General features: G+C 39.1%; 2 protein-coding genes across 2 annotated transcripts in view; one reads left to right on the plus strand and one right to left on the minus strand.

Annotated features, from left to right (window-relative positions):
• The window catches only part of LOC127453218 (E3 ubiquitin-protein ligase znrf2-like), a 425,349-nt gene extending 421,491 nt beyond the window's left edge, over positions 1–3,858 (plus strand). Inside the window, exon 6 of the transcript XR_007899373.1 lies at positions 3,842–3,858. The gene's annotated coding sequence lies outside the window, so the exon portion shown is untranslated. The remainder of the gene's footprint in view (positions 1–3,841) is intronic.
• zgc:158766 (uncharacterized protein LOC100009641 homolog) overlaps positions 1–14,377 on the minus strand; it is a 78,430-nt gene extending 64,053 nt beyond the window's left edge. The window contains exon 1 of the mRNA XM_051719121.1: positions 14,194–14,377. Coding sequence (XP_051575081.1) covers positions 14,194–14,262 — 69 coding nt within the window. The 5' untranslated portion in view covers positions 14,263–14,377. The remainder of the gene's footprint in view (positions 1–14,193) is intronic.
• Positions 14,378–27,215: the final 12,838 nt, after the last annotated feature.

Here is a 27,215-nt window from a genome sequence, read left to right on the forward strand (position 1 = left end):
CTGATGTAGAGGCTGTAGCCTTTAGCCTCCTTGTTAGCGCACCTGCCTCCCATGCCAGAGACGCCGGTTCGAGTCCCGTACGGAGCGGGTAGAACAGGAGCGTCACAATGGTGCCGTGACCCGGATGGGAGTGAGGTTTAGGGGGTGAGTGTAATGGTGGCCAGCTGATAGATAGCTGTGCAATGTGTATAAACCTCACTCTCCTGACCTCATGAGGTGCACTAGCGACTGACGTTAGAGGCTTTAGCCTCCTTGTTAGCGCACCTGCCTCCCATGCCAGAGATGCCGTTTCGAGTCCCGTACAGAGCGGGTAGAACAGGAGCGTCACAATGGTGCCGTGACCTGGATGGGAGTGAGGTTTAGGGGGGTGAGTGTAATGGTGGCCAGCTGATAGATAGCTGTGCAATGTGTATAAACCTCTCTCTCCTGACCTCAAGAGGTGCACTAGCGACAAACGCTAGGGGCTGTAGCCTTTAGCCTCCTTGTTAGCGCACCCACCTCCCATGCTGGAGATGCCGGTTCGAGTCCCGTACAGAGCGGGTAGAACAGGAGCATCACAATGGTGCCGTGACCCGGATGGGAGTGAGGTTTAGGGGGGTGAGTGTAACGGTGGCCAGCTGATAGATAGCTGTGCAGTATGTATAAACCTCTCTCTCCTGACCTCAAGAGGTGCACTAGCGACTGATGTAGAGGCTGTAGCCTTTAGCCTCCTTGTTAGCGCACCCACCTCCCATGCCAGAGACGCCGGTTCGACTCCCGTACGGAGCGGGTAGAACAGGAGCGTCACAATGGTGCCGTGACCCGGATGGGAGTGAGGTTTAGGGGTGAGTGTAACGGTGGCCAGCTGATAGATAACTGTGCAATGTGTATAAACCTCACTCTCCTGACCTCATGAGGTGCACTAGCGACTGACGTTAGAGGCTTTAGCCTCCTTGTTAGCGCACCCGCCTCCCATGCCAGAGACACCGGTTCAAGTCCCGTACAGAGCAGGTAGAACAGGAGCGTCACAATGGTGCCGTGACCCGGATGGGAGTGAGGTTTAGGGGGTGAGTGTAACGGTGGCCAGCTGATAGATAGCTGTGCAATGTGTATAAACCTCACTCTCCTGACCTCATGAGGTGCACTAGCGACAAACGCTAGGGGCTGTAGCCTTTAGCCTCCTTGTTAGCGCACCCACCTCCATGCCGGAGATGCCGGTCGAGTCCCGTACTGAGCGGGTAGAACAGGAGCGTCACAAAAGCACTACTGAAAAAAAACTCACAGTTGAGGATTAATTCGTTTTTATTCATATAATCTGTAATATCACACCACAATATTCATAAATAGAAGTAATGATACAATAACACAATTGGTAACACTTTACAATAAGTTTATTTGTTAACATTAGTTCACAACATTAGTTAACATGAATTAACAATGAACAACACATTTACAGCATATATTAATCTTAGTTAATGTTAATTTCAACATACAAATAGATTTTAAAAATAAAAAGTTGTATATGTTAACATTAGTTAATGCACTATGAACTAACAAAGAACATTTCTATTTTTATTAACTAATATTGACAAAGATTAATAAATACAAATATTGTTAATTGCTTGATCATGATATTTAATAATACATTAATGCATATTAACGAATGGAACCTTATTGTAAAGTGTTAACACACAATTGAATCTATATATATCATGTCAAATTACTGCGTCATTGTTAACTGTCCTTTTTTGCAAAAAAACCCCCCCAAAAAACCAAAGGTGAATAAAAAGTTCACTTCTCTTAAGCATTTGTCCATCATCAGTGCTCTCTTCAGTTCGGCAGATCCCTGCACACGCACATGACAAATCTCGATTTTTATTAACGTAAATTTTACTTAAAGTGAAAAATATATTATAATGTATAAATACAGTACAATAAACTAATATAGACCACTATTAGACAAACTGTATGATTAAAGTAAGAGTCACTGCATTAAGAAATATATTATCGTTCACTCCAGCATTTGCTGTGAATCTGGAGTATCATCAATTGTCATATTATTTTTAACTTGTATACTTTATCTAGCAAAATAAATCTAAATAATTACATGTGTAATACAGTCTGAAACAGGGACCTTGCTGAGCCAGTGCTGGTCTAAGGCTTGTGAATATTCACCCTCATTGTGATCGAAATATCTTAAAATACATTGTTAAACCACATCTTTTTTTTACTGGATGGAGCAACAGCTCCCTGTCTCATTGTGCGATGGATATTGTCCAATGTCATCCGCAGAAACTTGTGTAAATAATGCATGTGAAAAGTAATTTTCCCCCGAGTCATCTCGACAGCATTTATCAGCGTAGCAAGATGTATATCTAATCTTCCTCTTTCCTTCAGTAGACTCTGCTTGTTAACATCAGGTGTCATCACTAATGATCAATCATCACTCAGAGAGTGTATCTACTTTATTTAATTATCTGCTGTAGATTCAACACTGCTTCAGTGTTAGTTTTTAACACTAGCGAGAGAGAATCATATAAACACCAGGAGTGTACATTTAACACTGGGGATTTTGCTGTGTATTTGCAAATAAAATCATTGTATTTCAGTCTGACCTATCCTTCTCGAATAAGCATGTTAAACACTGTTTATTAGTGAATTAAGGTTGCACTACCACTGACATGAACAGGATCAGGCCTCATGCCAGGGGAAAAGCCTGTGAAAAACTCCCTAAATATCTCACTTTGAGTGACCCTGTTTGTTTTGCTCTGTTGGCACCATATTATACAGTGACAATGAGCTTTCCACATGCCACGACTCCTCCACAGACCAGCCATTGTTTTATACCTCCTGTAGAAACTCTACTGACGCTCTAGGAAACTAAAATCACAACACTAGCAGTGCAGCTCACAGCGCTCCAGAAATATCAGCACTCACTGAAACCACACAGTAGAAAAGAATCGCAATGTGAAGGAAAAGCTAACAATAGGAGGAAAGGCAACTTGATTCAGAAACATCATTCAAAGGCGCAAAGACTACAACACGCCGATAATGGACTGGGCCAGTAGGGCAAGTGGTCTGGGGCCCACAGACTTCCAGGGGCCTCCAAAGCCTCAAGTCATACCAAACCAAAATTAGCTGAAGACCTTGGTAAATACAGTGCAAACTGTTTATAAAGGCCCCTGGTTCCTCCACACATACAACTGGGCCCTTGGTGCATAATATGGTTTATTTCTAATCTGCATGGGTCTTAACGGATCACTTAAAAAGAAGCAAGGCATCCAAGTATAAACTTAATTATTTGAATATAAATCGAAATTGTAAAATATTTCAGCAAAAATCCACATTTGAATGTTTAAAGGCTAATTCACACTGCTTCACCAAACGCCAGCATCCGACAATTGTTGGGTTCTGTTGGATCAGTGTGTTCAGTCAAACTTCAATCTGCGTTTGTTGTGTCTTGGGACATTTGAGCAGTCTGGAATGATTTCCCAACAAACTCTGACATAATCTGATTTCATCGCAAACCAGTGTTATTTTCATTAATGCAAAAACTCAAATGAAAACTAAATGAAAAATGTTTCCTTAAAGGAATATTCCAGGTTCAATACAAGTTAAGCTCAATCGACAACATATGTGGCATAATACTGATTAACACAAAAATGTATTGACTCATCCCTCCTTTTCTTAAAAAAAGCAAATATCGAGGTTACAGTGAGGCACTTACAATGGAAGTGAATGGGGGCTAATTTTTTAACGTTAAAATACTCGCTGTTTCAAAAGTTTAGCTTTTTTGCAGTTTTTAAATTTTTATCCCCTTTTCTCCCCAATTTTGGAATGCCCAATTCCCACTACTTAGTAGGTCCTTGTGGTGGCGCGGTTACTCACCTCAATCCGGGTGGTGGAGGACAAATCTCAGTTGCCTCCATTTCTGAGACCGTCAATCCGTGCATCTTATCACGTGACTCGTTGTGCATGACACCGCGGTGACTCACAGCATGTGGAGGCTCATGCTACTCTCCGCGATCCACGCACAACTTACCACACGCCCCAGTGAGAGCAAGAACCACTAATCACGACCATGAGGAGGTTACCCCATGTGACTCTACCCTCCCTAGCAACCGGGCCAATTTGGTTGCTTAGGAGACCTGGCTGGAGTCACTCAGCACACCCTGGATTCGAACTCACGATTCCAGGGGTGATAGTCAGCGTCAATACTCGCTGAGCTACACAGACCCCTGTAAATATGATTTTAGTGTAACAGAATCACTTAATAACCTTTTCTGTGTAATGTTATAGCTAATTTTACAACTTTGTTGCCATGATTATGTAGTCAACAAACCCTAAAACCCTAAAACGACTGTAAAAGTGACGATTTGTAAAAGTGACTTTACAGCTCAAATAAAACATGAGTTTTAACAGAAGAATTAATGTAAGTGCTTTTATAAAATTATAAGCTTCACATTTCTGCCTTTAAACCCTCCAAAAATTGACCCCATTGACTTCCATTATAAGTGTCTCACTGTAACCTAAATTTGTGCTTTTTTTTTTTTTTTTAAAGAAAAGGAGGAACGAGTCGAAATAAATATTTGTGGTAATCAATATTATGCCACAAATGCTGTCGAACTTCTTTTGAACCCGGAATATTCCTTTAACTGAAATAAAAGTAAAAACTAATATGGTTGAAACAAAATAAGACTAAACTAAAATAGTTTTTCATAACTCCAAAACTTATTCGAGGTAATTTTTTATTCTAATTTAGTTAAAGTTTTAGTTTTTGATCCACGGTATGTTAATTTGAAAAATGTACAATCTGCCTTTATTAAAGATGAAAATAGACAGCGGTAATACAAGACAGCCCAGAGAAAATAACGAAATTAAACATATTTAAATTTTCTTTTTTTTTACATTTTAGCTTGGGCAGCCATAAAATACTAAAACTAAAATATGAAACTAAACAGAAAATAGAATAAAACTGGGGGGGCCTGGTTTCTCAGCAAGTAAAGACGCTGACTACCACCCCTGGAGTCGTGAGTTCGAATCCAGGGCGTGCTGAGTGACTCCAGCCAGGTCTCCTAAGCAACCAAATTGGCCCGGTTGCTAGGAAGGGTAGAGTCACATGGGGTGACCTCCTCATGGTCACTATAATGTGGTTCTCACTCTCGGTGGGGTGCTTGGTGAGTTGCGCGTGGATGCCGCGGAGAATAGCGTGAAGCCTCCACACGTGCTGCATCTCCGTGGTAACGTGCTCAACAAGCCACGAGGCAACTGAGATTCGTCCTCCGCCACCCGGATTGAGTTTAGTCATTACACCACCACAAGGACTTAGAGCGCATTGGGAATTCCAAATCGGGCAGAAAAATCAAAAGAAAATAGACTAAAACTAACAGTCAAAGAGTGAAAACTAAAGAAATGAAAATAAATTGCAATGACAAATTGAAAATGAAATAGAATTAAAAACTAAGCCTGGCGCAAACCGTTGCCATAAATGAGGTTGCCAGCGTCCCCGCCAACTCCATAGAAAAGAAACGGGCATGAGCACGACTGCATTGAAAGAACAGGAGAAGAGCTGCAATGGTTCAGCAATTTGTATGGATGACACTCGTAACTGATAAGCTACTGCGTATAAAGATGCAAGCAAAGATAGATTTGTGCAGCACCGCTCTTCTCACTTGCACAAACTGGCCTTAAGATTCTTGTAGGCTACTATTTTTAGTTATCTAATGTTAGGGCTTCCAAAATGCGATTTCAAGTTTTTAGGCCATTGTAGTTTAACATAGGATAACACCATGTCCTAACCAAGCGCAACGCAAAAAAGTGAGAAGCGATAAATGCTTTTCTTTCCCACGTTAATCTGAATGTTTTTTCTCGTATGCGTACTTGTGTCAGACCCTTTAGGCCAGAAACATACTTTATGCATGAGCCAAGGGGCCCTGCAAGACCGTGATCTGGCCTTACACGTGGGTAGAAGATCTTTTGAACATGTTTTGAGCAGTTGGCCTAAACCAAAGCTTTATTCAGTGCAGTCTGCGTATCAGTGTGAACCCACCCAAAACATTACTTTTAAGTTGGAGAAGACTAAACATATGGCTTGAAAGGAGGACTTCAGAGGGGAGATAAGTGTGGCTTTGAAGAAGAAAGATAAATAGGGATGGGCGAAGGTAGAGATTGCGACACATTTCCATAACATTGAAACAGTTATTTCACCTGGCTAAAGCCAGTAAAAAAGCTTTAAATAGTAGCCAGCGCACAAGTGTGGGCTGAGAGGAACCATTCATGTGTGTGGTATATGGTGAAGACACAGGACAGCGAGGGATCTGCGCTCTTTCATGGTGTTTATGGTCGACTGTTGAGGTGCTGCATCATACCTGGACCCGTAATTATATTGGTGTCTAAACGACAAGGATTCCAGGTGGTGCACTATAGCCCTGTACTTTACTAAAAACAAAAAGATATGCTCCCACGGCACCTACCACAGAAACAGCAGAGGGGAAGAACATACATTTGATGTCTTTTTGGTTTTTATTTGGGGTTAGGGTTGCCACTAGAGCTGTAGAATGGAAGGACACGCTGACTTTTCAGACAGTCCCTTATCACACCCGGGACAGTATTAGGACGTTTTAGCACAATATGTGGACTTTTTAGACTGTCCCTTACCTGCACGATCTTGAAAGAATTTGCCGTGATACCATCTGACCAGCTTAACTTACAGGACAAATCACGCCCCGTATTGATTCGATTTGGGTCGCGACTTTTCATCTTTAAAAACAGGACGATCCCGTATTTTATGTGACGATCCCGTATTTTACGGGATGGGTGGCAACCCTATTTGGGATGCTTGTTTAGGCAAGCAACACTATTACTATTGCTCATTGTTTGGGTTAGGGATTTGAAAAAACCCTCACACCAAGTATTGAACTGCAACACGTACATGAATTACATCCTTTACTTGTGCAAATTGTTGAAGGGAGTTGCGCTATTACTTTTCTAAACATGGACAATAAAATGGGCAAACTACGCAAACATATCACGTAAACATGCTAAAAACCCTCCAGAAAACCTTAGCAACTACATAGCAACATTTTTTCAAATTTTTACAATTCAGTACGTCTAAGCAAACACATAGCAACATGCTAAAAAACACACTGAACATCTTAGCAACCATATAGCAACATCCAAAAAAACAAAAAAAACAGAACGTCTAAGTAACCGCATAGCAACATGCTAACAACCACTAAGAACACCTTAGCAACCACATAGCAACATATTAACAACCACCCAGAATGTCTTAGCAACCACAAAGCGACATGCTAACAACCACTCAGAACGTCTTAGCAACCATTAGCAATATGCTAAAAAAACACCCAGAACGCCTTAGCAACCACATAGCAACATGCTAACAACCACCCAGAATGTCTTAGAAACCACATAGTAACATGCTAGCAACCACCCAGAATGTCTTTACAACCACATAGCAACATGCTAATAAAACAAGAATGCCTTAGCAACCACATCCTGTAGCAACATGCTAAAAATCACCCAGAATGTCTTAGCAACCACATAGCAACATGTTAACAACCACCAAGAATGTCTTTGCAACCACATAGCAACATGCTAATAAAACAGGAATGCCTTAGCAACCACATCCTGTAGCAACACACTAAAAATCACCCAGAATGTCTTAGCAACCACATAGCAACATGTTAACAACCACCAAGAATGTCTTAACAACCACATAGCAACATGCTAAGAACCACCCAGAATGTCTTAGCAACCACAAAGCAACATGCTAAAAATCACCGAAAATGTCTTAGCAACCACATAGCAACATGCTAACAACCACGCAGAATGTCTTAGCAACCACATAGTAACATGCTAGCAACCACCAAGTATTTCTTTGCAACCACATAGCAACATGCTATTAAAACAAGGATGCCTTAGCAACCACATACTGTAGCCACATGCTACAAATCACCCAGAATATCTTAGCAACCACATAGCAACATGCTAACAACCACCCAGAATGTCTTAACAACCACATAGCAACATGCTAAGAACCACCCAGAATGTCTTAGCAACCACAAAGCAACATGCTAAAAATCACCCAGAATGTCTTAGCAACCACATAGCAACATGCTAACAGCCACCCAGAATGTCTTAGCAACCACAAAGCAACATGCTAAAAATCACCCAGAATGTCTTAGCAACCACATAGCAACATGCTAACAGCCACCCAGAACGTCTTAGCAACCACATAGCAACATGCTAACAACCACCCAGAATGTCTTAGTAACCACATAGCAACATGTCAACAACCACCCAGAACGTCTAAGCAACAACGTAACAACATGCTAACAACCACTGAGAACACCTTAGCAACCACATAGCAGCATTCTAAAACTATTCAGAACATCTTAGCAACCGCATAGCAACATGCTACGAACAAATGACAATACCTTAGCAACCATATATCAACATGCTAAAAACCTTTACAATCTAAATGCTTAAAACAACTAAAATGTGTTATTTTTACTGTTTTGTTTTAATAATAAACATCATTGGGGTCTATAGAGGTTATTATGGACTTATAAAGCAGTGGTTCTCAACTGGTGAATCACGACGCAGAAATATGTTGCAGGTCTGTTCTGACAGGGTCACAGACAGCTGTGAAAAATTATTCTAAATGCTAATAATGAAATGCAACTAACCATATAATGATGCATAGTGACGATGGCAAAACAAATAGACTTGTCAGCTTAAAAGAGAAGAGAAAACACTTTCCATATATTTTGTTGTTGATGTTAAAAGTCGCATGTCATACTCTACTGTATTTTGGCAAACATCCACTTGCCACTTAATGGAGGCTAGTCAAATTAGACAGATGTCTACATGGACAGGTGTGTGGCATGCCCTCATCTTCTAATCCTTGAACAAAACTACTCAAGGTTATAAAAATATGATCCAGACTACATTAAATACAGATTACGCAAACTACATTGGCTCATCCAATAAAATCAGGCTAGTAGACAGCCATTGCATTAAATGTGTTCAAAACAAACTCTTCATGAGCTCCAAACAGTTTTACTGGTAGGTCATTATATGCAAGTGAACAGCGTTTCCAAGTCCTGTCTATCTCTCTCATTCTGTCTGTCTTACTCTCTCAGTCTCTGCGGCGGGTGCATTTAGTGGGTCAGACAGACAAAAGCTCGGTGGAGCATGAATCCAATGCAGGACTGTAACATGAGAGGAGCAGCTCTGTGTGGGAGCGAGTCACTCTGCTGATGGAGCGCTGCAGTCAGACAAACAAAGGGCACAGGTTACAGAGACCCGCCCCCCATGTGCAGGTGTCAGTGCAGGTTTCATGCAACTCTGGAGCTGCACGGTGATAAATGCATGATTATAGATGTGAAGAACAATGCGGCGACAGCAGGGGTCTGACAGCTCTGATATGTGATGCTCAGCTGAACTGGCTATTATGGAAACAATCCAATAAGGATTGCACATATGTGAAGTTGAATCAAAAAAATTGCAGTTTTAAAATAATCGAATAACACTGTATTAATTTAATTTCACATTAATGTGTGTCAATAAAGGGTGTTCTACATATGATCTGTTCTCAAAGTCTCCTTTTTGTCACAATGACAGCATGATGCACAGTGCAGATAACATTAATACCTGCCTTGCATTCGTATTAATTTGCTCTCATATTTTCTGATTCTGACATGACTTTCAGGCTTAAAAAAATCACTTTGCGGGTGCAATTTGATTCATTTGCATCTACACCACTCTTTGTTATGCGCATTTGGAGGCACACCTCTAAACTGCATATTCATTTCGGGGAAATACACAAAAATTGCCAAAACTTGATATTTTATCAAAATATCTTTAAAATATATTTAACAACCACTCAGAACGTCTTAGCAATCATTAGCAATATGCTAAAAAAACACAAAGAACATCTTAGCAACCACATAGCAACATGCTAACAACCACACAGAATGTCTTAGAAACCACATAGCAACATGCTAACAACCTCCCAGAATGTCTTTGCAACCACATAACAACATGCTAACAACCTCCCAGAATGTCTTTGCAACCACATAACAACATGCTAACAACCACCCAGAATGTCTTAGCAACCACATAGTAACATGCCATCAACCACTCTGAACATCTTAGCAACCATTAGCAATATGCTAAAAAACCACCCAGAATGTCTTAGCAACCACATAGCAACATGCTAACAACCACCAGGTATGTCTTAGCAACCACATAGCAACATGCTAAAAACCACCGAAAATGTCTTAGCAACCAGATAGCAACATGCTAACAACCACCCAGAATGTCTTAGCAACCACATAGCAACATGCTAACAACCGCCAGGAATGTCTTAGCAACCACATAGCAACATACTAAAAACCACTGAAAATGTCTTAGCAACCACATAGCAACATGCTAACAACCACCCAGAATGTCTTAGCAACCACATAGTAACATGCTAACAACCACCCAGAATGTCTTTGCAACCACAAAACAATATGCTAACAACCACCCAACATGTCTTAGCAACCACATAGTAACATGTTAACAACCACCCAGAATGTCTTAGCAACCACATAGCAACATGCTAACAACCACCCAGAATGTCTTAGCAACTACATAGTAACATGCTAACAACCACCCAGAATGTCTTAGCAACCACATAGTAACATGCTAACAACCACCCAGAATGTCTTAGCAACCACATAGCAACATGCTAACAACCACCCAGAATGTCTTAGCAACCACATAGCAAAATGCTAACAACCACCCAGAATGTCTTAGCAACCACATAGTAACATGCTAACAACCACCTGAATGTCTTAGCAACCACATAGCAACATGCTAACAACCACTCAGAACGTCTTAGCAACCACATAGCAACATGCTAAAAACCACCCAGAATGTCTTGGCAACCACATAGCAACATGCTAACAACCACCCAGAATGTCTTAGCAACCACATAGTAACATGTTAACAACCACCCAGAATGCCTTAGCAACCACATAGCAACATGCAAACAACCATCCAGAATGCCTTTACAACCACATAGCAACATGCTAAAAACCACCCAGAATGTCTTGGCAACCACATAGCAACATGCTAACAACCACCCAGAATGTCTTAGCAACCACAGAGTAACATGCTAACAACCACCCAGAATGTCTTAGCAACCACATAGCAACATGCTAACAACCACCTAGAATGTCTTAGCAACCACATAGTAACATGCTAACAACCACCCAGAATGTCTTAGCAATCACAGAGCTACATGCTAACAACCACCCAGAATGTCTTAGCAACCACATAGCAACATGCTAACAACCACTCAGATCGTCTTAGCAACCACATAGCAACATGCCAAAAACCACCCAGAATGTCTTGGCAACCACATAGCAACATGCTAACAACCACCCAGAATGTCTTAGCAACCACATAGTAACATGCTAACAACCACCCAGAATGTCTTAGCAACCACACAGCAACATGCTAACAACCATCAAGAATGCCTTTACAACCACATAGCAACATGCTAACAACCACCCAGAATGTCTTAGCAACCACATAGCAACATGCTAAAAACCACTCAGAATGTCTTGGCAACCACATAGCAACATGCTAACAACCACCCAGAATGTCTTAGCAACCACATAGTAACATGCTAACAACCACCTGAATGTCTTAGCAACCACATAGCAACATGCAAACAACCATCCAGAATGCCTTTACAACCACATAGCAACATGCTAAAAACCACCCAGAATGTCTTGGCAACCACATAGCAACATGCTAACAACCACCCAGAATGTCTTAGCAACCACATAGCAACATGCTAACAACCACCCAGAATCTCATAGCAACCACACATTTGGAGGCACACCTCTAAATTGAATATTCATATTTTGCACATCTAAAAGACGCAATCTTTAAAAGACTACGTTAGTATATCAGCTCGGACCATTTTTTAGCATGTCATCAAGATTGAACATTTTTATACACGCAAACCTTTAGTAAATCGGGGCCTAAAACACACACACACACAGTACACAAGGTGCAATATTTTGGGTGGAACAAAAACAGATTTTTTTCTTTATTTAATTTAACAGTTATTTGATGAAAATCTTTGCCCTTCACTGCAGCTTTCAAATCTTATTCTCCATCACAAATATTCAAACTGGTGCATCACTATCAGCATGTGTTTTGGCATTCTGTTGTAATAGTCATGTTTCCTAGATATGAATTTAATGTATGCACAAAATCGAAATTTCGCAGAAACAATTTGCGAATAAAACAGCATTTTCATCCCGTGTGTTTGCTTACACAAAATCGTCAGTTCTGGGGAAATAAAATAAAAAAGCAAAATAAAAATGAAAAACGGAAGTTGAAGCTACTGTGCCTGTTTTTATTTTTGGATGAACTATTCCTTTAAAAAGCAAAACATTTTTAAAGAGCAAAACATCAATTGCTTAATTTTTTATAGATTGTTAGCTACAGTAAACGTTTTGTGGTTAAAAGATTGTTTACCGAACACATTTTAAGATGTGAGTGCCGCACCTGACGTGAGTGACAGCTGTCGAACAGGTTCACGTCTTACAGATGGAAAGTCCATTGACTCACGAGAGACAAAAGCAACAAGCAGCTGCTCTCAAACAGGTTCTCTAATGAATCTATGAGTGATTACATCAGCTCTCACAATTCACCGACGTGAAGCTGCTGCGACACGGCACATAATGTCTTAATGTGTTCTAACAGAGGGATCGATTCAAAACCACTCATTCTTTATAAGTACTCTCTCCCACACTTTAGAATAATAGTAAAGTCATTAAAACGGTTAAATAACACAAAAGAAATGAGAATTGACCAATCGAATGTGAAAAAAATTTGATTTCTAGATTGCAGCTCTACACTGTTCATTCATTCTCTCAGTCAACTTCATGGGGTGCTTCATCCTGAGATGTTTTTTTTGTTTCTCCCCAATTTGGAATGCCCAATTCCCAATGTGCTCTAAGTCCTCGTGGTGGTGTAGTGACTCGCCTCAATCTGGGTGGCAGAGGACGAATCTCAGTTGCCTCCGCGTCTGAGACCGTCACTCCGCGCATCTTATCACGTGGCTTGTTGAGCGTGTTACCACGGAGACGTAGTGTGTGTGGAGGCTTCACGCTATTCTCCGAGGCATCCACGCACAACTCACCACACGCCCCACTGAGAGTAAGAACCACATTATAGCGACCACGAGGAGGTTACCCCATGTGACTCTACCCTCCCTAGCAACCGGGCCAATTTGGTTGCTTAGGAGACCTGGCTGGAGTCACTCAGCACGCCCTGGATTCGAACTCGCGACTCCAGGGGTGGTAGTCAGAGTCAATACACGCTGAGATACCCAGACCCCCCAATCCTGAGATGCTATTTAAATTCACATGTGTGCTGGACACTTGTTCACTGGTTTTCCTTCACTATCAGCTCCAAACAACTAAAAGTTAAGTTCAAGCAAGGAAATTCATTTGCATGCAGGATTTATGCTCATCAGCAAAACAAATAATTCAAGCATTAGAGCAAACTTTTTTTTTTCTTTTTTTTTTAATCACAAGAAACAGAAATGTAGTCAAATGTGTCCAAACTTCCAAAATGTGACACTTTAACAAGTCAAACTATATTAAATCTCCCATTCTGAACTGGTTTCCTATCAGCTACAGAATGTTACAAAACTCTTTAAAAAGGATCTATCTCTCTAAAGAGTTCTAAATGTACTTTAAATTGTGCACTGAAATGCCTCAAACAGTCAAAACTAAAGTTGCATGGCATTATTTCAAGAGGAGCCTGGAGTAGCATGTAAATACCATGGTAAATTAACACAGTAATCATTCAGTATCACGATGGAATAGCCCAAAAGTACCATGGTATTGCCATCAGTAACCAATATACCATGGTACCGCTACAGTATTTTATTTCTTTAGCAATAATAGGCAACACAAATACCTGATACAAAAAAACATCTCATAGAAGACCAAATGCCATGCACAATCCCAATGGAAAAGTGGCTTCAGTTATTTAACTTTTCCAAGTTGTGATTAACATAATAAACAAACTGAAAAGAATATAACTCACTTAAATAACAATCTTTCTTTTTGTGTGTCAAATATAATTCACAGCAAAACAGTGCAGTCCAGAGCTTACCTTTATACACAGGTAATTCTCACAGCTGCGCGACTTGGCTCGAGAGTGCATAGTGCTCAGTGTTCGCATTCAAGGTTCAAAGGGATAAACAAACAAATAAATAAATAGGTTTAGTTAATAAATCCAGTGTATGTCCACACCTCAGCGCGGCAGCTCTGCTGTGTCCATGACTACACCATCCGATGTCTCTCTGCCTCTGTGGGAAGTTTGAGCTCGGATTCGGCCCTCCTCCCAGTGTCATTCCTCCAGCCTCTCCCAGCTGGATAATGCATACTGATGCAATTTCCTTAAGCACTGAGAAAACACACAATCTGAGCTACACACCATAACAACACCCCCATCTCCACAACTGCCCCGCAGGAGAACTAACCTTTACTACCCCCCCTACTCTGGACTGGTCAAAGCTCCCCCGCTCTCACTCCCTCTCTTTGTCCGGACAAAACAAATGGACTAGGGTTTCAGCTTACGCTGTCGCTTTTGTAAAAGAAGGAGGGAAAAAAGGAAAAGAAGACATCAGCATGCCATTGGCAATTCAGGTCACTCAACTACAATGGTGTTCCTTTAAATCTTGTCAGGGAAACTTCTAATCCCTAAACCAGAGCTGACACAAACTAGACATTTGTAGGATAGCTTCCAGTTAGGAAAGTAGACTGTAAAAGAAATTCAAAAAGGTTTGCAATCAACCTCAAATAAATCTTGAACATTCAAGTAAACTTTAAAAACATCAAAACTCATTTGCACGTTAATTTGCATGTACTGCATCACCACTGAAAACCCTGCTTCAAAACCATCTGTAAAAAGTTTACTAAATCCCTAAACTAGTACTAACACTTACTCGACTTTTGTTGGTTAATGTCTAGTTAGGAAAAAACAGCCTCAAACCTGAATTTGGGTTATTTGCATGTTGCATTGCATTCATATTAAGCTCAAAAAATGTTTTAAGGTTTGTAAACATCCTCAAATTTAAATCTTGATTATTAACATGATGTTGCTAGGAAAACAGACCACAAAAAGTCAATAATAATAATGTAATAAGTAAATAATAGTAATAAAGGTTTGCAAACAGCCTCAAATGTAAATCTTAAATATTAAGGAACCTTTTGAACACTTTTGTCAGTGTTATTATTAAAAGTACAATTATTGAGTCCCTAAAACACAATGAAAGCTTGATACATAATAATTACAAAAATGCAAAATGCTGTTTAAAACAGTCTTAGATCGAGTATAGCATGATACACATCAACTTTCCAAAAGTATAACTACCCATTTGCATGTCGCTATGCATGCATCTACTCTAAAATATCTGCTTCGAAAAACTGGAAAAGAAGTTTCTCAAATTTAAATCTTGATTATGTGGGTTAATGTTTCTATAAAGTTAATTAAATGCACTAATAAGGTGTACAAACAGCCTCAGATTTAAACAGATGCATTGCATGCATCGTATAACATCTGCACCAAAAGATCACATTCAGTGAAGGACAAGTGAAATGAACAAAAAGATTCGCAAACAGCAACACATTTATCTCTTGAATATTTGCATGCTGCATCGCATGCACCACATCTGTGCTTAAACATCAGACTGAACGCAAGGAAAATGTTGCTCTAAATCTTGTCAGGGAAACAGCGAAGAATCCAAACTGACTGACACAAACTACACATTTACCTACAGGTAAAACCAAAAAAAAACTATTTAAAGAAAACTGATTTCAAAAGCACTCAAAATTCATAATTTAGAATAACTGCGCTGCATGCATCACACCTGCGCCAGGTGCATGGAAAAATGAACATGTTCGCACACTGCTATGGAATGTGTGTATGCTCAAAACATGTCAGACACGTCCATTACCACCTAAAGATCTTCCTGAACCTTAACATTGGGAAAACAGGAATGCCTGTGAGGAGAGATACTGTGTTAACCTAGACAAGATCCAGTTAAATAATAGTAAGTCAACAGAGCAGCTAGTGTAGTATGGGTAATGTTAGGTTATATTTAGAAGGACTGGATTCTTATCACACAGCATTAGTCACACACAACAATGTGACATCAGATTTACACTGTGAATCACTGAAGCATCAAGGCGTATCCTCAAGAATTTTTAGTCCAGGTTTTCTTGATATCACACCACAATTATCTTGTTTTGTGTTATGAGGGATAATATGAATCTCAATGACCTTTATTAATAATTTAAAGGAATAGTTCACCCAAAACTGATAATTCTGTCATTATTAACTCACCCTTATGTTGTTCCAAACTGTTTGCTGTTATTTTAAAGAAGACATTTTATTCTTACAACAACAGTTCATAGTGACCATTAGGGCTGGATTATATTTTTCAGCCTATTGATGATAATCGATTGATATCTCGATAATTATGTATTTGCTATGAAACGGCTTAAAAGTGTTGTTTTTTTGTTTTGTTTTGTTTTCAGAGGAAGCATCATTTCAGCCAAACAGCTTCTGTGGCCAACTAAAAATCTAGCTACATAAATAATGAAGGTATGTTGTCCACAATTTCTCACTAAATGACCATAAAGGAAATATTATTATTTAATTAATTTTTATGCACCAATATACAACAATACATGGTATTAAAAGCATAATTTAAATACTAAAATATTTTTACTACAATTATTTTTGGTTATAAATATATATATATATATTTTATAGGGCGTGCAAAAACTACAACTTAACTCTTATTATTTTAGCGCCAAGTTTAATATTATTATAATAATGAATAATAATTGTAGAACCCAGTCATGCTTATGATTATAGTGTAATACCGAATTATTCGTATTATTTTGAGGATTATTTCGATATGTTTTATACATTAGTAATACAGTCGTATTTACTTCACCTTCACCTGGAGCTTTTAATTTGGCGAACACTGAAAGTGTATTGTGCGTTTGACAACAGCGTGCGGTCTATATAAGCTGCAAACACTCTGCATACCCGAGCCATTCGAGAGAATGAGTGAGGGGATTTAATTTCATTGTCATTTGAGGTGTAACATCAATCTTATTTACATAATAAATAGTTGGAAATACTGTCTCTGTCCTCTTGTTATTCCACTGCCAAATGACGGTAGTTTTCTGCAATCTGTTTCAGTTAAAGAAGGGATTCGTGCGAGCAGATCCACAGTAGCTTTGGAGCCTACGCTCTATTGCTACGAATCGACATGATTGTCCCGCGTTCTCATTGGTTGGTTTGCATGTAGACGATTTAATGCGCTAGAAAAGCTGAACACAAATTGCTCGCCGAAGCGGGAAAACGAGCTACTGTTGTCAGGTTTCGATTACAGAAAATCACCTGAATGCAGCTGATGTCAAACTAATTCAGCTAAATCAAATTAACAAAAAAGTAAACCATAACTGTATATTTTTATGTTTTTCTCAAACAAATAAATTTGTGAAAATTCTCTGAAAACATATTCCCCCACATTTTTGACATACACAACATGGAAAAAACGTAGCTAACATGTATCATAACATAACAACGCTTTAAGCAGCAGCTGGCGTTTGGCACTTTGATACACCAAAGATATTAGCTAGTAAAGCCCTTACCCTGCTGGCTTTTAAAATGGACAAACCCAGGGGCGTAGATTATATAATATGATTAATGGAAACATGGGTAAATGCTTCAAGCTGCAACCCCCCCAATGTTCAAGCCAAATATACGCCCTTGGATGAACCTGAAACACTACATTTAAATCCGTTTTTTGCCCCAACTGAAGACACCTGACAGCATCTCCAAAAAGGAATCAGTAGATTTCCCGAAGAATGATCGGAGAATGAATTTAATTTACAAATAAGGTAGGAAAATGGGTATTCTTTTTTATTTTTTTATTTGGCATGCCCAATTCCCAATGCGCTCTAAGTCCTCGTGGTGGCGTAGTGACTCGCCTCAATCCGGGTGGCGGAGGACGAATCTCAGTTTCCTCCGCGTCTGAGACCGTCAATCCGCGCATCTTATTACGTGGCTTGTTGAGTGCGTTACCGCGGAGACATAGCGCGTGTGGAGGCTTCAACGCTATTCTCCGCGACATCCACGCACAACTCACCACGCACCCCACCAAGAGCGAACCACATTATAGTGACCACGAGGAGGTTACCTCATGTGACTCTACCCTCCCTAGCAACCAGGCCAATTCGGTTGCTTAGGAGACCTGGCTGGAGTCCAACTCGCGACTCCAGGTGTGACAGTCAGCGTCAAGACTCGCTGAGCAACCCAGGCCCCCGAAAATGGGTATTCTTTTATATCTACACCTGCTATGGTGTTTCTTTTCTTTCGCCTTTGGTTTGTGTCTTTGAGTGTGTCGTAAGCCGATCCGTACCGTTTACCAGCTGCGTTTGGTTTTGTCATGGGTGGGGTGGGGGTTAGGTTTGGGACGTCACACCGCATACCCAGTTGAAAAAGTCAGCGCTCGCCACTGGCATTTGACATGGTTTCTTAAAGAGTATCTGGTGAAATGCTGTCGTCTCCTCCTTTTCTGTGATCCTTGCATTGTTTTTAGATCTGTACAATAACTTGCAGCAGTAAGAACTGTTTGGAATTGCCCGAATATGTGAACCTGCAGCATTTTAAATGCTCTGAGAGCGCCAGAAACACTGTCATGAGCCCAACGTGTGCACAGAACATGGATTAACTGAATTGAATCGCAGACTTTGACCGTTTAATGACCACATGTGACCGATGTTATTCCGATTCATTGTGCAGCCCTATACCGTCAGCAAAATTATTGTGATTATATCGTTGTAGAGCCGAGGAGGGCGGGGCCGGGCTGGAATGAGACACACCCGGTCCCCAATCAGCTTGATGGGGCGCGCGAGGGATAAAGGCGGCCGGGGACGACAGTTCGAGAGAGAGAGAATTGCAGGCAGCTGTACTGTGTGGTTTTTGGTTGTGTGTTTAAGTTGTTTATTAAATTATTATTTATATTATTAAGCCGGTTCTCGCCTCCTCCTTTCCACTGAACCCCCTTACAATCGTGAATATTTGAAACATCGCCCAGCTGTAGAGAACTTGTGAGAGAATTAAAGTAGTCCATACAGGTCGTCCGCTATATTACAAGTGTTCTGAAGTCATTCAGTGGCTTTGTGTAAGGAACAGACAAAAATGTACGTTTATATTTTCTCAAAATCTTTAGCGTAAGCAACTAAGAGTCTTATTCACAATCACAGTCTTTTTTCTTCTCAAGTAAATTTGTTTTGATGTAAGGATATTAAGACATTTTCTGGAAAACTGATTAAGAAAAGGACTTTTGCGGTTTTGAAATGACATGAAATAATGACAAAATTTGCACTTTTGCGTAAATAAATCCGGTATGTAAAACGAGAAACACTTTGTTCAACATGAACTTGTGCTCAGGACTAAAAACACACAGGAAATTCTTCTCTTATCTGATTGAGGTATTTAAGGTTTTTAGTAAACACTGAGTCCATATCTTTATAAGCATCCACTCCAAAACCCATAATCCATAATCTGTCTGTCCTCCACTAGGGGGCTGTTGTTTTGACACTGCAGCTGTTTTTACTGTTTGTTCATATGTGTGTTCAACCACATTATGAATCTTGATTATTTACATGTTGCTAGGACAACAGACCATAAAAAGTATAATAATAATAAAAAAGGTTTGCAAACAGCCTCAAATGTAAATCTTGAATATTTAGGTATATTTGGACCTTTTTGCCAAATTTTGTTTTTTTAAGTATTGCATCAAATTATGCAACTCTAAGTGTTGAAACATGGGTAAGCTTGTAGATTCAGATATGAGAAGCTGTACAGTAAATATTTGTATATGTATGTTGAAACTGCACTCACAGATCACAATAATCACAAACTTTTCACAAATGTGTAAACAGACACTCATAGAAACGAGGCAGACACAAGCATGTCAAATTTACTTCTGCACTTATACATTTTCCATGACTTATAATGTTATTTACGTTCTATTTTGTTAGTTTGTTGGTCAAAAACAGTCACAATTTAGTTTTATCTGACCAACTCTTCTCAAGTAAAGTGATGCCGTCCCACAGTGTGAAGCTTATTTTCTGCTGATTATTCATAAATGAATAAATACAATTATAAAAATGAAAACCCCATCAACCGTTTCATTTTCACAACCTGTCTGCAAAGCATATGCCAAATTAAAAATAATATAAAATTATTTAATTTTGATTTAAAATTTCAGAGACAAAGCATTGTGAAGTCAAGTAGCTTTGTGTGAGGAACAGACCAAAATGTAAGTAATTATTCTCTCAAAATCTTTAGCAGAGTATTTTTTTTCACAATCTCATTTAAATAAAAAAATGTTGCATCATCACATTGTGTCAGGTTTATGGGGTTCACTGCAAAAAATAAATAAATAAATAACAAAATATATATATATATATATATATATATATATATATATATATATTTATTTATTTATTTTTATTATTTTTTTTATTTTTTTCCTTACTCTGTGTCTGTTTAATTTTCTGGTCAAATAAATATGCCAAATTAAAAAGGAAATTAAATGATTAAATGTTCATTTAAAATTTCACAATTTCATTGTGCCTGTCAAATTAAAAACTAAAATGCAATTAATGATTTGACATTAAATTTTCACTCCAATCTTGAGGACTGCCATTATTAAATGGAAAATGCAAATGTGAAAAAGAAACTGCAAATTCATTTTCTCCGAAGCATTTTCTGAATGTTTACACAATAATAGTGACAGAATCCAAATTAAAATGCAAAGCTCAGTTTAAATTGAACTTTTAATTTGAGCTTTTATTTTATCTTTTACTTCTCAATTTCAGTTTGCATTTTCAAAGTCAACATGTAAATTTAAGTCCTTTTTTTAATATAAATCTCCACTTTCACTTTCACATTCTTCTTTTCTTTTTTGGCAATTCGCATTCTTCATGCACATCGCCACCTACGGGTTGGGGCTGGTCAAAGATTTAAAGTAAAAAAGATTTAAAGTAAAAAAAGGACTTAAATATTGATCTGTTTCTCACCCACACCTATCATATCACTTCTGAAGAATGGATTAAACCACTGGAGTCGTTCGGATTACTTTTATGCTGCCTTTATGTGCTTTTTGGAGCTTCAAAGTTCTGGACACCTTTCACTTGCATTGTATGGACCTACAGAGCTGAAATATTCTTCTAAAAATCTTAATTTGTGTTCTGCAGAAGAAAGAAAGTCATACACATCTGGGATGGCATGAGGGTGAGTAAATGATGAGAGAATTTTCATTTTTGGGAGCACTATACCATTAAGGGTACAATGATATACCGCAAAACTTTAACAAGAGGTGCAAAAAGCCCCCTCTTGAGGGGTACCATCCCTGTGACAGAGGTACAGTTTAGTACCTTTTTTCTGCTAATGTAAATATGGCAGTCGCTAGAAATATAACATTTACATCAATGCATTCAAAGTTCAGTAATGCTCTAAAATTAAGCCACTAATAACAAATAACAACCGAATATTCAAGATTGCCAGGTTTAAAAATCATCCACTGACAAACCCATATGGATCGATCGCTAATCTGAATATAAGGGAGAAAGTGCGGGACGTATGGGCGGTTTTCATCCTGACTAATCGTGAACAAAATAAGTCAGTCCTGCAGCATGTACATGTGCAAGTCTAATGCAGGTCAGTGTTTGTTGAAGAGGAGACGACCAGCTGTGTCTGTCTTACTGTGGAATGTGACACCCTGTTCTCACCTCAGTTACACTGGAGGCCACCCGCACTTTACTGCTTCCTCCAATGAGCCTGACTCATCTTAATGACAATACCTGCTATATTCACTTTATACACAGATAAATGCTGTCAGACCCACTTTATATTAGGTGGCCTTAACTACTATGTACTTAACCATTTGATACAATGTACATATTATGTACATACATGTTGTTGCATTGTAATTACATTTAAAGTACTTGCATTTAATTACATTTGTAGTTACACTATTAACTTTACCCCTAACCCAACCCAACCCTTACCCCAAAACCTATCTCTAACCCCTAACCCCACCCTTACTCCTAAACCTACCCGTACCTCATCCTCATCCTCAGTAGCAGCAAATGTGGGAAATTTGCAGAACAACATGTAGTTACACAGTAAATACATAGTCTTGAATGTATTTAATGTTAGTACATAGTAGTTAAGGCTACCTAGTATAAAGTGTGACCAAGCTCTCTTTCATCTCTGCTTGTGCGAATCATCCTTAATCGAATGTTACATGCCAAACGAGATCTCTTTAATATCTCAGTTGATTCTCCAAGACAATGAGATGAAATGGAGATTTCATGGAGACTAATGCACAGTTGCAAAATCTATAGTGTCTACTGCCTACATAAGTAACTGCCTCCTAACTGAAATGTAACCTCATAAGTGCCACTGAAAAGTGTTTAAGCCTTTAAGCTCAGTGGGCAATAAAGCAATTAGCCACAAGAGGCTGTGCATTACTATGAATTTACTTGGATAAAGAGGTGATTTTAGATCCTAACCCCCCCTTAAAGGGATAGTTCTCCCAAAAATGAAAATTCTCTCATCATTTACTCACCCTCATGCCATCCTGGATGGCCATGACTTTCTTTCTCTTGCAGAACACAAATGAAGATTTCTAGAAGAATATTTCAGCTCTGTATGTTCACACAATGCAAGTGAATGGTAACCAGAACTCTGAATCTCCAAAAAGCACATAAAGGCAGCATAAAAGTACTCCATACGACTCCAGTGGTTTAATCCATGTCTTCAGAAGTGATATGATAGTTGTGGGTGAGAAAAAGATCAATGTTTAAGTCCTTTTTTTTACTATAAATCTCTACTTTCACTTTCACATTCTTCTTTTCTTTTTTGGCAGTTTGCATTCTTCATGCATATCACCATCTAAGGATCGGGACTGGTCAAAAGGTTTGGGACTTAAATATTGATCTGTTTCTTACTCAAACCTATCATATCACTTCTGAAGACATGGATTAAACCACTGGAGTCATGTGGATTACTTTTATGCTGACTTTATGTGCATTTTGGAGGATCAAAGTTTTGGTCACTTGCATTGTATGGACCTACAGAACTGAAATATTCTTCTAAAAATCTTCTAAAAAGCATTCTGCAGAAGAAAGAAAGTCATACACATCTGGGATGGCATGAGGGTGAGTAAATAATGAGAGAATTTTCATTTTTGGGTGAACTATCCCTTTAACCATGGTAAAATCACTTTGTTGCATGGCTTTGAATGTTTTTTTAGTTTTTTTATTTTTATTTTTTTTTTTTTTTGCTTTTATAAATGAGCAATATGACAAAAGACACCAAAGTTCAATAATTTATTGATATTAATAACCTGAAACATTTCCTTAATCCTTAACAGTAGTTCATTAGTGTAACTATAAAGTGTTTATGGTTGATAAGCTAAATAAAAACTTGCCGTATACTATAGAATGTGCGGTCACAGGTGTGCGTTTAATTTGACATCCGCTTCGAAAAAACAGCTCATCCAATCATAATTTAGAGTCAGAACTATCCATTTATAAAGCACATTATAAGGCAATGCTAATAATCTCCTTTAAACAATATCTTGCACTGATTGTACTCACAAAGCCGTGGATGCCTACAATATATCCAGATTTCTGTGTGTGTATCCAGAGTCTTAATAAAGCTGTGTAGTCTTCAAGAGTCGATCAGAGAAGGAGACATTAGTGATGTGACCGCCTCACACGACCCTGAGAGAACACACACACACACACACACACACACACACACACACAGGCGGTCTGGGAATCAAACCGTCTCTGGTGTGGGAGTGTAGGACACACACAGAAGCCTGATATCAGACTCTCTCAAGGACTTCAGGATAAACCCTCCACTGTGACAGTGTATTAAGTATTTTGGGAAACAGACCTCGAGGAAAGTTGTATTTCTCAGAGGTTGCTCTTTAATAATTAAGAAGACTTTAGGTAGTTCTCATTTAAAGAAACAGTGATAATGATTTCATCATTTACTTGCCCTCATGCCGTCTCAAACTTGTATGACTTTCTTCCTTCTGCCGAACACAAACAAAGATATTTTGAAGAAAGTACGAGGTGTTTTTGTCCATACAATGTAAGTCAAAGGGGTACAAAACTTTAAAGGTAGCATAAAAGTAATCCATACGATTCAAGAGGTTAATGCATGTCTTCTGAAGTGATAAAACAGAGTCACATGGGGTAAACTCCTCGTGGTCACGATTAGTGGTTGGGGCGTGTGGTAAGTTGTGTGTGGATCGCGGAGAGTAGCATGAGCCTCCACATGCTGTGAGTCTCCGCGGTCACGTGATAAGATGCGTGGATTGACGGTCTCAGAAGCGGAGGCAACTGAGACTTGTCCTCCACCACCCGGATTGAGGTGAGTAACCGCGCCACCACGAGGACCTACTAAGTAGTGGGAATTGGGCATTCCAACATTGGGAGAAGAGGGGATAAAAACAAAATAAATTAAAAAAAAAGCACAAATCTGTGTTCCAGTGAGACACTTACAATGGAAGTCAATGGGGTCAATCCATAAATGTTAAAATACTCACTGTTGCAAAAATATAGACACAAGACATAAACAATATGCATGTTAATGTGATAAAATTGGAGATTTAGCGGCGTTACAACGTTTACCAGATAGTAGGGTTTACCGGCGTTACATCGTCATGGAAACGAAGTTGTAAAAATGGCTATAATTTTACACAGATGTGGTTAGTAAGCGGTTTTATGACACTAAAATCACGTTAACACACAAATTGTTTACGTCTTGTGTCTATAATTTTGAAACAGTGAGTATTTTAATGTTTACAGATTATTGACCCCCATTGACTTCCATTGTAAGTGCCTCACTGGAACCTCGATTCGTCCTTTTTTTTTATGAAAAGGAGGGATGAGCCGAAATTATTATGTGTGGTAATCAGCATTATGCCACAAATGCTGTCGATTGAGCTTAAGTTGCATTAAACACGGAATATTCTTTTAATGAGATCTCATTTGTGATTTGTCTTTTCTTTGGCAAAAGAAACCGCAGCCCAGGCAAATCTGCGAATTGTGTATTTTTGGGAACTCGAAACTCAAGGATATCGTAACACTCCACGCCCTGAACATGCATTCATAAAAACTCATGCACACAGATCCACAGTTTGTCCTTCTTTGGGAACTACTTGACCTGGCAGTCAAACAGTGATTAAGAACACACTGAGATAATGGGGTAGCAGGTTTATATTTAACCACACTTTCAGTGTTTGGTGTGACAGACTGAAACCATCAATCACTGCAGCAACAATCACACTCAACAATCCACTGACAACCGGAGTTGTGCTTTCTCAAATTCACTGTATTCCCGCTTGATTTCAAACTGACACGACTCTCTCCATATGCTCAGAACGGATTTTACGCATCCATCAAAACTCCATCTGAGATTCATCAAGTATGCCAGCACCCTTATGCCAAAATACCCATGTGTTCTCCAAATAATCTCATTGCTGTCTGGGAGAAACAAATGAATTATTAAAGGATCACATTTGTGATTTGTGTCTTTTATATTGGCTAAAACAGGGGTTTCCACAGTTTTTGGTGATTGTCAAATATGACCCCCCTCCTAAAATATATATAAAGGTTGCTAAATATTTGTGTGTCTAAAATTAAATAAAAATGTTAAGTGTGATATTGTAAAGACAATTTAAATAATAACCTTTCATAGAATAACCAATAATAGAAACAAATTAAAACCATCAGCTACAAACATCAACATAAACCAACAATATTAACCACTGTTTTTTTCATACCACGTTTTCGTGCTTTTGATCGCATAAGCATGAAAACGCTGAGATGAAAAGTGAATTGTGTATTTAAAATTAATTACGTCAATGTATTGCCTTGTATTAAGCTTAAAATCATTTTGTGGATAAAATAAATAAATACCTACCAAAATAAATGAAATCCGAAAACGTAAAGCGTGTCAAATAGAATAATTCATAATATGAATTTGTAATGATTTATCATAATTTGTCAAATGTGAGTTCTAACAGTAGTGCAAAATAAGTGGGAGTCTGGGTAGTTCAGCGAGTATTGACGCTGACTACCATACCTGGAGTCAGGAGTTCAAATCCATGGCGTGCTGAGTGACTCCAGCCAGGTCTCCTTAGCAACCAAATTGGCCCGGTTGCTAGGGAGGGTAGAGTCACATGGGGTACCCTCATCGTGGTCACTATAATGTGGTTCTCACTCTCGGTGGGGCGCGTGGTGAGTTGTGCGTGGATGCCACGGAGAATAGCGTGAAGCCTCCACGCGTACTATGTCTCCAAGGTAACGCGCTCAACAAGCCACGTGATAAGATGCACGGACTGACGGTCTCAGATGCGGAGGCAACTGAGATTCGTCCTCCGCCACCCAAATTGAAGCGAGTCACTACTCCACCACGAGGACTTAGAGCACATTGGGAATTGGGCATTCCAAATTGGGGAGAAAAAAAACAACAAAAGAAGTGCAAAATAACCTCCCACCACATCAGATCGTCATGTTACCATATATATATATATATCTTTATCTTCTATTTATCTTTCATTAAGTTTTGGCCTGTCATGTGTTCAGCAGTTTCAATCTAAATTCAATGGAAATAATTTATTGCTAGAACAATAAAATGTTACTTTTGTACTTCTTTGTACATTTTTTAAAGCATAACTCCAAAAGCAAAACAGTATTCTGATGGCAAAATAAGGTAGGTGTATTGGTATCAGCCAGTGGGTTTTTGTTGTTGTTAAAATTGGAATCGTTGCATCCCTAATTATTTGGAAAATTTTAGGCTACTATGCGGTACATTGACAGCATATCTTTTTTCTACCCAATAAAACGCAACTTCTAGGAGCACAGGGGGTCTGGGTATCTCAGTGGTAAATACGCAGGCTACCACCCCTGGAGTTCACTAGCTCGCTATTTCGAAACCCAGGGTGTGCTGAGTGACTCCAGCCAGGTCTCCTAAGCAACCAAATTGGCCCGGTTGCTAGGGAGGGTAGAGTCACA

Source organism: Myxocyprinus asiaticus, chromosome 15, assembly GCF_019703515.2.
Source record: "Myxocyprinus asiaticus isolate MX2 ecotype Aquarium Trade chromosome 15, UBuf_Myxa_2, whole genome shotgun sequence".
NCBI classification, from domain to species: Eukaryota; Metazoa; Chordata; class Actinopteri; order Cypriniformes; family Catostomidae; genus Myxocyprinus; species Myxocyprinus asiaticus.